This window comes from Staurois parvus, unplaced genomic scaffold, assembly GCF_062004578.1.
Source record: "Staurois parvus isolate SC_StPar_1 unplaced genomic scaffold, SC_StPar_1.0 ptg000896l, whole genome shotgun sequence".
Taxonomy (NCBI): Eukaryota; Metazoa; Chordata; class Amphibia; order Anura; family Ranidae; genus Staurois; species Staurois parvus.
Window position 1 is genome coordinate 501016 of NW_028318692.1, and position 13180 is coordinate 514195.

At 47.1% G+C, this 13180-nt stretch overlaps 1 protein-coding gene across 1 annotated transcript in view; it reads right to left on the reverse strand.

The window, feature by feature from the left end:
- The window catches only part of TNMD (tenomodulin), a 245888-nt gene that overhangs the window by 122885 nt on the left and 109823 nt on the right, over positions 1 to 13180 (reverse strand). Inside the window, exon 4 of the mRNA XM_089656222.1 lies at positions 7429 to 7530. Coding sequence (XP_089512348.1) covers positions 7429 to 7530 — 102 coding nt within the window. The remainder of the gene's footprint in view (positions 1 to 7428; positions 7531 to 13180) is intronic.

Genomic DNA, 13180 nt, shown 5'->3' on the forward strand with positions numbered 1-13180 from the left:
CATTGGCAGCTCATGCGTGACACCTGCGCTTGCTCAGGCCCTTTGAGGAGGCCACGCTATTCGTGAGTCGGCAGGACTATGGGATGAACGACGTCATTCCTCTGTTGCACGTCCTGGAACAAATGCTGTTAACAATGGCTGGTCAGGGTGCGGTAGACGTGGTGCACAGATCTCAACGCCACATGACCCCTGTGGGGGCAGGACAGGAAGAAGAGGAGGAGGTAGAGGAGGGCATTTGTGCTCAGGAATTATTGAGTGAAATGGGTGGTTTTTCCACTCAGCGGACAGGAGTGGAGGAGCAGGAGCATGTGGTAGAGGAGGAGGAGACAGAGGACCCAGACGCACCGTGGCAGTATGCTGTGGAGATGGATGCAGGGAGTTTCTCGCATTCCTTGGCACAAATGGCCCATAGCATGCTCGCTTGCTTGCGTAGCGACAGCCGAATAATAACCATCAGACAGAGGGATGACTTTTGAGAAAAAGGAGAGAAGCGCCTCTAAGTGCAATAAGTCTTTTAATTCAAGTCTAAATGTAGAAACTAGAGATGAGCGAAGTATTCAAAAATTCGATTCGACTGATTCGGCGAATTCGTGGAAAAATTTCGATTCGAGTCGAATATATTCGCTGTGAATTTAACTTAAAAAAGGGTGTTTCTAGGCTTCAGAGAGACTTAATATTAGTGCTGAACACTGTACCTTTAATTTAAATGCCCTTGGAGTCTGCTGGGGAAGAGAAATAATACTGTCAGGCAGTATGACATGCAGATGAGTGCCGTCGATCTTAGAATCACCGCACACTTCACTCATTTGGGCAGTCACGGGGCCAAAACCAGAGTTTGGAGCCACAGTGTGGCGGTGGAGGCAGCAGCAATGGGAGGCCATACAGCACCCTATGACAAAAATGGAAACCACCAGCAGTGTGAGGAGACCTGAAAGTGGCACATGGCAGAGTGTGGCGATAGAGACAGCAGCAATGGGAGGCCGTACAGGGACCCATGACACACTCTGGACCTGGCAGCAGCATGAGGAGGCAGTACAGGGGCCCATGACAGATTACGGGCCTGGCAGCAGCATGAGGAGTTGGTACGGGGGCCCATGGCAGATTACGGGCCTGGCAGCAGCAATGGGAGGCCGTACAGGGACCCATGACACACTCTGGACCTGGCAGCAGCATGAGGAGGTGGTTCGTAAAGGCGGTCTAACATGTGTAGGGTTGAATTCCACCTTGTTGCAACGTCGCAGATCAGGCGATGCTGTGGAATTCCGTTCTGCCGCTGCAGCTCAAGGAGGGTGTGCTTTGCGGTGTAGGAATGGCTGAAATGCATGCAAAGTTTACGTGACATTTTAAGGATGTCTTGCAGTGGGATGGTGGATTTTAGGAACCGCTTGACAACCAGATTGAACACGTGAGCCATGCATGGCGCATGGCACAACCTTCCTTGACGCAGAGCAGACACCATGTTCTTTCCGTTGTCGGTCAACATGGTTCCGATTTTCAGTTTGCGCGGAGACAGCCATCTGTCGATTTCTCTGTTCATTACACTGAGAAGTTCCTCCCCTGTGTGACTACGTTCGCCAAGGCATACCAGGTGCAGCACAGCGTGACACCGTTGCGCCCTGCACATGTGATATGCCGGTCGGGTAATGGGACTTGGCACAGGGGTGGCGGCTGAGGACACGGCGGAAGAAGAGGTGGTAGAGGCGGACATCTTTGCCGGACCAAGGACGTGCAAACGTGGAGGCAAAAGCGGCGTGACCTGTCCAAGTTGCTGGTGCGGCTGTGACGGCACCACGTTCACCCAGTGGGCCGTAAATGACATGTACTGTCCCTGACCGTAGTTACAGCTCCACACGTCGGCGCTGCCGTGCACTTTGGCAGAGACCGACATGCTCAAAGACTTGCCCACCATCTCTTCTACATGTGAATGCAGGGCTGGCACTGCCTTTTTGGCGAAGAAATGACGGCTTGGCACTCTCCACCGCGGCGCGGCACAAGCCATCATTTCTCGGAAAGAAAGGGAGGGACTGCAGACCAGCAACTTGGACAGGAGGACGTTCAGCTTTTGCACCGTCGGGTGCGTGCTCGCAAACTGTTGTCTCTTGGAAACGGATTCCAAGAAAGACTGCTGACGGAATCCGTGAAGAGGAGTAGCAGGAGAAGGAGCATCAGAACGAGCGGAAGATGCCAACGAGCGACAACTCCCCTCAGCAGAGGTGTTGGAGCCTTGACTGGCTGATAGAGGGCGATTGACGTCGGGTGACGGAGCAAGTAACGGAGCGGGTGATGGAGCGGGGGCTGGGGCGGGCAGAACCGTCGTATCTTTATCACGGTTTTCCCAGGCCACCAAATGGCGACGCTGCATATGCTGCCGCAACGCTGTAGTCCCAACATGGGCCCCCTGGCCACGCTTGACTTTCTGGCCACATAGTCGACATACGGCTACGTTTACTTCCTCGGGCGGCTTGACAAAAAATTGCCACACCGCCGAGTAGGAAACTTTGCCCCCGCTACTCCTCACTGGCTGACTGCTGCTTCCTCCATGCACACCGGCACCACTACTGGCCGTGGTGGTAGGCTGCAGTGGAGCTGGTGCTGTACTCCGTGGCCGTTTGCCTCCACTGACACTGCTGCAACCCTGCTGCCTCCTGGGCAACCCACCGACTGTTTTGCTCGCTGCCAAGCTGCCACCCTCTTCTCCTGATGATGCGGAAGCAATAGCCTGATGATGACGAGGCTGCCAAGTGCGATCAGCCTCATCATCATCAATTAGGGTCTCCGCGTCACTACTAGCCCCCTCGGCTGCGTGTGGGTCAGGAGACAGATCTGTCTCTAGACCGGCTACCGAGCCACTCTCCTCGCCACTACTTCTTCGCCTGGCTGCTGAAGAGGCGGATGTCTCCCCCCGTTCCTGACCGCCCTCTGTTAGCTCTTCCTCACTGTACAGTGGGGCTGAGCCCACAGCATGCGATACTTCGCTTGGTGAGGGAACACCAAAGGACAGGGGCAGGTAGAGGACACGTGATTTCAGTGGGCTTGCTCCCGGGCCATGCCAACTAATGGTTGTGTCTGACGTACCCACCGACCGTTGGCTGTAGGTGTCAGAGGTGACCTGGGAAGAGGAAGACGACCGAGCCAACCAGTCGATGACGGCAGGGTTGTCGGTGGAGACACGACCGCTGGATGACACCGGGAGCACTGGCCTCTGGCTGCGAATAGTGCTGCCTCGACCCCTTCCTCTGCTGCCACGTCTGCTCGCTCCTAAAACATTGCCTCCTCTGCCACTCCTATGCATGTTGTCTGACATACTCTTTAATTAAACGATTCTGTGTCCCTGAGTAACAATTCTGTGTCTGTCCCTGAGTAACAATTCTGTGTCCCTCAGTAACAATTCTGTGTCCCTCAGTAACAATTCTGTGTCCCTGAGTAACAATTCTGTGTCCCTCAGTAACAATTCTGTGTCCCTCAGTAACAATTCTGTGTCCCTCAGTAACAATTCTGTGTCTGTCCCTGAGTAACAATTCTGTGTCTGTCGCTGAGTAACAATTCTGTGTCCCTCAGTAACAATTTTGTGTCCCTCAGTAACAATTCTGTGTCTGTCCCTGAGTAACAATTCTGTGTCCCTCAGTAACAATTCTGTGTCCCTCAGTAACAATTCTGTGTCCCTGAGTAAGAATTCTGTGTCCCTCAGTAACAATTCTGTGTCCCTCAGTAACAATTCTGTGTCTGTCCCTGAGTAACAATTCTGTGTCTGTCGCTGAGTAACAATTCTGTGTCCCTCAGTAACAATTCTGTGTCCCTCAGTAACAATTCTGTGTCTGTCCCTGAGTAACAATTCTGTGTCTGTCCCTGAGTAACAATTCTGTGTCTGTCCCTGAGTAACAATTCTGTGTCCCTCAGTAACAATTCTGTGTCCCTCAGTAACAATTCTGTGTCCCTCAGTAACAATTCTGTGTCTGTCGCTGAGTAACAATTCTGTGTCCCTCAGTAACAATTCTGTGTCCCTCAGTAACAATTCTGTGTCTGTCCCTGAGTAACAATTTGGTGTCTGTCCCTGAGTAACAATTCTGTGTCTGTCCCTGAGTAACAATTCTGTGTCTATCCCTGAGTAACAATTCTGTGTCCCTCAGTAACAATTCTGTGTCCCTGAGTAACAATTCTGTGTCCCTCAGTAACAATTCTGTGTCCCTCAGTAACAATTCTGTGTCCCTCAGTAACAATTCTGTGTCTGTCCCTGAGTAACAATTCTGTGTCTGTCGCTGAGTAACAATTCTGTGTCCCTCAGTAACAATTCTGTGTCCCTCAGTAACAATTCTGTGTCTGTCCCTGAGTAACAATTCTGTGTCCCTGAGTAACAATTCTGTGTCCCTCAGTAACATTCTGTGTCCCTGAGTAAGAATTCTGTGTCCCTCAGTAACAATTCTGTGTCCCTCAGTAACAATTCTGTGTCTGTCCCTGAGTAACAATTCTGTGTCTGTCGCTGAGTAACAATTCTGTGTCCCTCAGTAACAATTCTGTGTCCCTCAGTAACAATTCTGTGTCTGTCCCTGAGTAACAATTCGGTGTCTGTCCCTGAGTAACAATTCTGTGTCTGTCCCTGAGTAACAATTCTGTGTCTGTCCCTGAGTAACAATTCTGTGTCCCTCAGTAACAATTCTGTGTCCCTCAGTAACAATTCTGTGTCCCTGAGTAACAATTCTGTGTCCCTCAGTAACAATTCTGTGTCCCTCAGTAACAATTCTGTGTCCCTGAGTAACAATTCTGTGTCCCTCAGTAACAATTCTGTGTCCCTCAGTAACAATTCTGTGTCTGTCCCTGAGTAACAATTCTGTGTCTGTCGCTGAGTAATAATTCTGTGTCCCTCAGTAACAATTCTGTGTCCCTCAGTAACAATTCTGTGTCTGTCCCTGAGTAACAATTCTGTGTCTGTCCCTGAGTAACGATTCTGTGTCCCTCAGTAACAATTCTGTGTCCCTCAGTAACAATTCTGTGTCCCTCAGTAACAATTCTGTGTCCCTCAGTAACAATTCTGTGTCCCTCAGTAACAATTCTGTGTCCCTCAGTAACAATTCTGTCTTTCCCTGAGTAACAATTCTGTGTCCCTAAGTAACGTTTCTGTGGCCCTAAGTAACGGTTCTGTGGCCCTCAGTAACAAATCTGTGTCCCTCAGTAACAATTCTGTGTCTGTCCCTAAGTAACAATTCTGTGGCACTAAGTAACGTTTCTGTGGCCCTAAGTAAAGTTTCTGTGGCCCTAAGTAACGATTCTGTGGCACTAAGTAACGTTTCTGTAGCCCTAAGTAACGTTTCTGTGGCCCTAAGTAACGTTTCTGTGGCCCTCAGTAACAATTCTGTATCCCTCAGTAACAATTCTGTGTCTGTCCCTCAGTAACAATTCTGTGTCCCTCAGTAACAATTCTGTGTCTGTCCCTGAGTAACAATTCTGTGTCCCTAAGTAACATTTCTGTGGCCCTAAGTAACGGTTCTGTGGCCCTCAGTAACAAATCTGTGTCCCTCAGTAACAATTCTGTGTCTGTCCCTAAGTAACAATTCTGTGGCCCTAAGTAACGTTTCTGTGGCCCTAAGTAACGTTTCTGTGGCCCTAAGTAACGATTCTGTGTCCCTCAGTAACAATTCTGTGTCTGTCCCTAAGTAACAATTCTGTGTCTGTCCCTGAGTAACAATTCTGTGTCCCTAAGTAACGTTTCTGTGGCCCTAAGTAACAGTTCTGTGGCCCTCAGTAACAATTCTGTGTCTGTCCCTAAGTAACAATTCTGTGGCCCTAAGTAACGTTTCTGTGGCCCTAAGTAACAGTTCTGTGGCCCTCAGTAACAATTCTGTGTCCCTCAGTAACAATTCTGTGTCTGTCCCTAAGTAACAATTCTGTGGCCCTAAGTAACGTTTCTGTGGCCCTAAGTAACAGTTCTGTGGCCCTCAGTAACAATTCTGTGTCCCTCAGTAACAATTCTGTGTCTGTCCCTAAGTAACAATTCTGTGGCCCTAAGTAACGTTTCTGTGGCCCTAAGTAACAGTTCTGTGGCCCTCAGTAACAATTCTGTTTCCCTCAGTAACAATTCTGTGTCTGTCCCTAAGTAACATTTCTGTGGCCCTAAGTAACATTTCTGTGGCCCTAAGTAACGTTTCTGTGGCCCTAAGTAACGTTTCTGTGGCCCTAAGTAACGTTTCTGTGGCCCTAAGTAACAATTCTGTGGCCCTAAGTAACGTTTCTGTGGCCCTAAGTAACGATTCTGTGGCCCTAAGTAACGTTTCTGTGTCCCTAAGTAAAGTTTCTGTGGCCCTAAGTAACGTTTCTATGTCCCTAAGTAACGTTTCTGTGTCCCTAACTAACGTTTCTGTGTCCCTAAGTAACGTTTCTGTGGCCCTAAGTAACGTTTCTGTGGCCCTAAGTAACAATTCTGTGGCCCTAAGTAACGTTTCTGTGGCCCTAAGTAACGATTCTGTGGCCCTAAGTAACGTTTCTGTGTCCCTAAGTAAAGTTTCTGTGGCCCTAAGTAACGTTTCTATGTCCCTAAGTAACGTTTCTGTGTCCCTAACTAACGTTTCTGTGTCCCTAACTAACGTTTCTCTGTCCCTAACTCTCTCCCTGCATACAGCCAGGTCTGCCTCTGTTGAATGACTGGAGGCAAATGGAGAATTCTAAAATGGCCGCCTTTTATAGCTCGACCATTACACAGTGCTGGCTGGCTGGCTGCTGATTGGCTAATGCGATCACATGTCATGAATGAATGCATTATGGGTCAGCGCGCCTTGTCTGCGCGCCTTCCCAGACATCCCCGCTCCGTCGCCGCCATTTTAGGAAAAATTTCGATTCGCGCATCCGAAGTCTGCTTATTTTCGGATTTTTCTAATATTCGAAGCGAATTCCACTTCGCCTACTTCGATTCGCTCATCTCTAGTCATCAGCTGTAGCCTAAGCCAATAGACTGTGATAGAGACGGTTCTCAAGGTGATCATTTGCAAATGTTTCCAGAGACGAATTGAAGGAGAAGCTTATGCAGGCCATACATGGGTCGAATTCCGAACAATTTTGAAAAATCCAACGTCTTTCGCTCGGTAATCCGATGGTGCCATCAATGATTTTAAAAATCGGCCGACCGAGTCATAAAGTTCTCCCCATATGACAGGCGAAACTTCTGTTCCTTCCAGGTCACGGCTCATGAGCGTATTCTGTTCGAAAAAACGATCGTACGATTTGACCGCCATTGAGTCGAAAATCGGTCGTTTTTCATGAATTTTCCAACATGCCTGATCACCGAAAAGGGGAGGAACCACGAAAATCGTCCGGTGTCATTGACCCACTAACAGAACGAAAATCGGCCGATTAATATTAGGTCCAAAAAATCGGGCAAATTTTCAACCTATGTATGGCCGGCATTAATGAATGTCTATTCAACTGATTATTTCAGCTTACCTCCAGTTCTACAAGCTCCGTCTCAGCAAATTCAGGGATTTCTTTGCTCTGTGTCTTGATGAAGCATTTTTGTAGATCAGCAAAGTAAATTCCAGTGATGCCCTGCGATTGGAAAGAGAGGATAGATAATACAAAAATACAAGAATTCTTTTTGCACCCCATGCAATTTTTTTACGTTTTTAGAATTATAGAATTCATCACACCTAAGTATACAGTGGGGCAAAAAAGTACTTAGTCACCACCAATTGTACAAGTTCTCCCACTTACAAAGATGAGAGAGGCCTGTAATTGGCATCATAGGGAGACCTCAACTATGAGAGACAAAATGGGAAAACAAATCCAGACAATCACATTGGCTGATCTGGAAAGAATTTATTTGCAAATTATGGTGGAAAATAAGTATTTGGTCACCTACAAACAAGCAAGATTTCTGGCTCTCACAGACCTGAACCTTCTTCTTTAAGAGGCTCCTCTGTCCTGCACTCATTACCTGTATCAATGGCACCTGTTTAACTTGTTATCAGTATAAAAGACACCTATCCACAACCTCAAACAGTCACACTCCAAACTCCACTATGGTGAAGACCAAAGAGCTGTCAAAGGACACCAGAAACAAAATTGTAGACCTGCACCAGGCTGGGAAGACTGAATCTGCAATAGGCAAGCAGCTTGGTGTGAACAAATCAACTGTGGGAGCAATAATTAGAAAATGGAAGACATACAAGACCACTGATAATCTCCCTCGATCTGGGGCTCCACGCAAGATCTCACCCCGTGGGGTCAAAATGATCACAAGAACGGTGAGCAAAAATCCCAGGACCACACGGGGGGACCTAGTGAATGACCTGCAGAGAGCTGGGACCAACGTAACAAAGGCTAGCATCAGTAACACACTACGCCGCCAGGGCCTCAGATCCTGCAGTGCCAGACGTGTCCCCCTGCTTAAGCCAGTACAGGTCCAGGCCCGTCTGAAGTTTGCTAGAGAGCATTTGGATGATCCAGAAGAGGACTGGGAGAATGTCATATGGTCAGATGAAACCAAAATAGAACTGTTTGGTAGAAACACAACTCATCGTGTTTGGAGGAGAGAGAATGCTGAGTTGCATCCAAAGAACACCATACCTACTGTGAAGCATGGGGGTGACAACATCATGCTTTGGGGCTGTTTCTCCGCAAAGGGACCAGGATGACTGATCCATGTACAGGACAGAATGAATGGGGCCATGTATCGTGAGATTTTGTGTGCAAACCTCCTTCCATCAGCAAGGGCATTGAAGATGAAACGTGGCTGGGTCTTCCAACATGACAATGATCCCAAACATACCGCCCGGGCAACAAAGGAGTGGCTTCGTAAGAAGCATTTCAAGGTCCTGGAGTGGCCTAGCTAGTCTCCAGATCTCAACCCCATAGAAAACCTTTGGAGGGAGTTGAAAGTCCGTGTTGCCCAGCGACAGCCCCAAAATATCACTGCTCTAGAGGAGATCTGCATGGAGGATGGGCCAACATACCAGCAACAGTGTGTGCCAACCTTGTGAAGACTTACAGGAAACGTCTGACCTCTGTCATTGCCAACAAAGGATATATAACAAAGTATTGAGATGAACTTTTCATATTGACCAAATACTTATTTTCCACCATAATTTGCAAATAAATTATTTCCAGATCAGCCAATGTGATTGTCTGGATTTGTTTTCTCATTTTGTCTCTCATAGTTGAGGTCTACCTATGATGCCAATTACAGGCCTCTCTCATCTTTGTAAGTGGGAGAACTTGCACAATTGGTGGTGACTAAATACTTTTTTGGCCCACTGTATACAATAGAGGAAATGATAACATCATATATGGAAAAAAAAAACCAGGGAAAAAAAAAAAAAAAAAATATATATATATATATATATTTATAATAAAAAAAATATATATATATATAATTATTATTATTATTATTATTATAATACAGGGTTTATATAGCGCCAACAGTTTGCTCAGTGCTTTACAATATAGAAGGAAACAATACAGCTATATATATATGTTTGTGCTTAAAAGTTTGCATACCCTGGCAGAAATGGTAAAAGTTTGGCATTGATAATAAAAATATGACTGATCATGCCAAAAAACTTTTATTCAAGTCATCATATGAAGCCATTTATTACCACATAGTTGTTTGTTTCCTTTTTAAATCCTAATGGTAACAGAAATAGCCCAAATGGCCCGGATCAAAAACAATACGACAACGCGCGAACAAAAATAAGCTGCATGGTCGAGTTACCACAAGGTGTTGCGGATTGTAATCCTGATTTTTATTTGTGGCGTTCGTGCAGTAAAGGCTTCTTTCTGGTAACTCGACCATGCAGCTCGTTTTTGTTCAAAAAACAAACAAAAATGAGCTGTATGGTCAAGTTACCACAAAAAAGCCTGATGAGGTGTGTCAAGGTGTTGCATATTGTAATCCTGATGTTTTTTGAGGCGTTGGTGCAGTAAAGGCTTCTTTCTGGTAACTCGACCATGCAGCTCAAGTATCGTCGTATTGTGCTACTTTAAACAACCACACCGTCTTTTTCCAGAGCAGCTTGTTTTTCTGCAGAGGTCACCTGTGGGGTTTTTTTTTGTATGCTGAACAATTCTTTTGGCAGTTGTGGCTGTAATCTTTCTTGGTCTACCTGACCTTAGCTTGGTATCAAGAGATCCCCGAATTTTCCACTTCCTAATAAGTAATTGAACAGTACTGGCTGGCATCATATTCAAGGTTTTTGGATAGTTTTTATTATCATTTTCCATGTTTATAAAGTTCCACTAGATTCTGTCTTTTGACAGTTCTTTTCTGCTCCCCATGGCTCAGTATCTAGCTTAGTCAGTACATCTACATGAGAGCTAACAAGCTCATTATTTATACACAGACACTAATTGCAGTTTAAAAAGCCACAGATGAGAAAAATAGACCTTTAATTGCCATTTTAACCCGTGTGTGTCAACTTGTGTGTCTGTACCAAGGCCAAACATTCCAGGGGAGGGAAACTTCTGCTCCAGGCCATTTGGGGCATTTCTGTTATCATTAGGATTTAAAAAGGTGCCAACCAGTAACAGGGGTTGGACAAAAAATGGAAACACAACATGATTAACAGGTGTGAAAGTGACAACATGCAGGTCTTTTGACAGTTCTTTTCTGCTCCCCATGGCTCAGTACATCCAGGTGAGAGCTAACAAGCTCACTATTTATACACAGACACTAATTGCAGTTTAAAAAGCCACAGATGAGGAAAATAGACCTTTAATTGCCATTTTAACCCATGTGTGTCACCTTGTGGGTCTGTACCAAGGCCGAACATTCCAGGGGGCGGAGACTTCTGCTCCGGGACATTTGGGGGATTTCTGTTATCATTGGGGTTCAAAAAGGAGCCAAACAGTCACAGGGGTTGGACAAAAATAGAAACAACACATGATTTGCAGGTGTAAAAGTGACAACATGCAGGGCTGCTATTAGAAACCATGGGACCCCATACATCAAGGGCCCCCTCCTAAAAAGTTTACAATGTCTCAGTTATGAATGAACACAGCAAACGATCAGTATTCATCACTCATTGTGTTCATTCAGGAAAGGATGGGGCTGGTAAATGTCACATACTGTATTTACCAGACCCTTCCTTCACTCTCCAACCTGAAGGAACCTATTGTGTGCTTGCAGCTGCCGGTGGAAAGGAGAGGAGGGGAGCTGGTTGGGAGATTGGGGGAGCACACGGGGGGGCCTGGTGCACAGGGAGGGAGATAGGTGCTGCCGGGGGGGGGGGGGGGGGCAATGCAGCAGCTGAAAACCAGCAGGAGGGAAAAGAAAAGCAGCCAGCTTTCAGCTGCTGCAAAGAGCCATACAGGGCTACTTGGCCATATTTGGACAGTAATGTCACCATTATCCTCTCCCCTGCTGATAGGCCAAGGAGCTGTCATTCGGCTATGAGCAGTGTCCAGATTGGTCGAGTGAGCTGGGTCATCTGGGTTTTTTTTTTCCTTGTGAGTCTGACATCATGATTGATGATAGATTTCCAAAGAGGGACATTTTATGGGGATTTAAATTTTTTTAATAAAATACTTGTCAAACTTTTGGGTGTCTATTTTTAGGTGACTTTTTTCTGTGAATGGGTAGTATACTATATACTCCATACTCATTCATGTGGGGGGCTTGGTATCTGAAGTCCTCCAGAGTCCAATAAACTCCATGCCCACAGACCCCCACAACCATCAGCCTGGGTTGTAACTGGAGGCCACCAGATTCCAATAAACTCCATGCCTATAGACCCCCTACAACCATCAGCCAGGTTTATATCTGCAGGCCTCTAGATTCCAATCATCTCCATGCCCATAGACCCCCCCAATCATCGGCCAGGGTTGCATCTGCAGGCCTCCAGATTCCAATAAACTCAATGCCTATAGATCCCCTCAACCATCGGCCAGGGTTGTATCTGGAGGCCTCCAGATTCTAATAAACTCCATGCCTATAGACCCCCACAACCATCGGCCAATTTTGTGGGGAAGAGGCTCTTGTACTCATCAAAATAGGAACAAGGTGCTTTGTCGGGGGGGGGTCAATTTAATTTTTTAAGCATTTGTACATGTTTCCCCGGGTTGTATCTGGAGGCCTCCAGATTCCAATAAACTCCATGCCTATAGACCCCCACACCCATCGGACAGGGTTGTACCTGGAGGCCTCCAGATTCCAATAAACTCCATGCCCATAGACCCCTACAACCATCAGCGAGCGTTGCATCTGGAGGCCTCCAGATTCCAATAAATTTCATGCCTACGGACCCCCACAACCATCGCCCAGGGTTGTATCTGGAGGCCTCCAGATTCCAATAAACTCCATGCCTATAGACCTCCCCAACCATCGGTCAGGGTTGTATCTGGAGGCCTCCAGATTCCAATAAACTCCATGCCTATAGACCCCCCCAACCATCGGCCAGGGTTGTATCTGGAGGCCTCCAGATTCCAATAAACTCCATGCCCATAGACCCCCACAACCATCGACCAGGGTTGTATCTGGAGGCCTCCAGATTCCAAATATCTCCATACCTACGAACCCCCACAACCATCGGTCAGGGTTGTGGGGAAGAGGCTCTTCAAAATGGGAACAAGGTGCTTTGCCGGGGGGGGGGGGCAATTAAATTTTTCAAGCATTTGTTCCCCAGGGCAGTGCCCATACCCCATGCTATTTTCTGGCACCCCATTGTATTAGCCCAGAAAATGGGCATTTTTAATTTGACAGATTCAGCCTCCATTGGTTTCTATAGGGTTCAGCATCCAAACTTTGCCGCAGCCTGCTCAAACCAAACCAGCTCATCCTCACCTCTGACATTCAGTGTGGTCATAAACTACACGTTAGGACTTTATCTGGACCAGGGGCGGACTGACCATTTGGAAACTTGGGCACTGCCCGAGGGCCGGGGGTCAGTAGGGTGCCCATGAGATGCCCCTGGTACCTTTTAATTAGCTTTTTCATAGGCTTTTTTTGGCTGTGGGTGTTAGGAATGGACTGGCCAGCAATGGTGGGACTCACCTGCCTTTTGATCTGCAGTACCAGGGCTGGCCAGCGGGTGCTCCCAGCAATCAGAGACTCAACCTTTCAGCCAGCTACACCTGGAACTGATGATGCTGGGGTATTTAAGGGATGGCCAGACCCACAGACTCGGCCTTGGTGTTGTGTTTGTCCTGGGCCCTGTATCTGTCCTGCATCCTGTCTCTGTCCCTCTGCCTGACCCTCTGTACT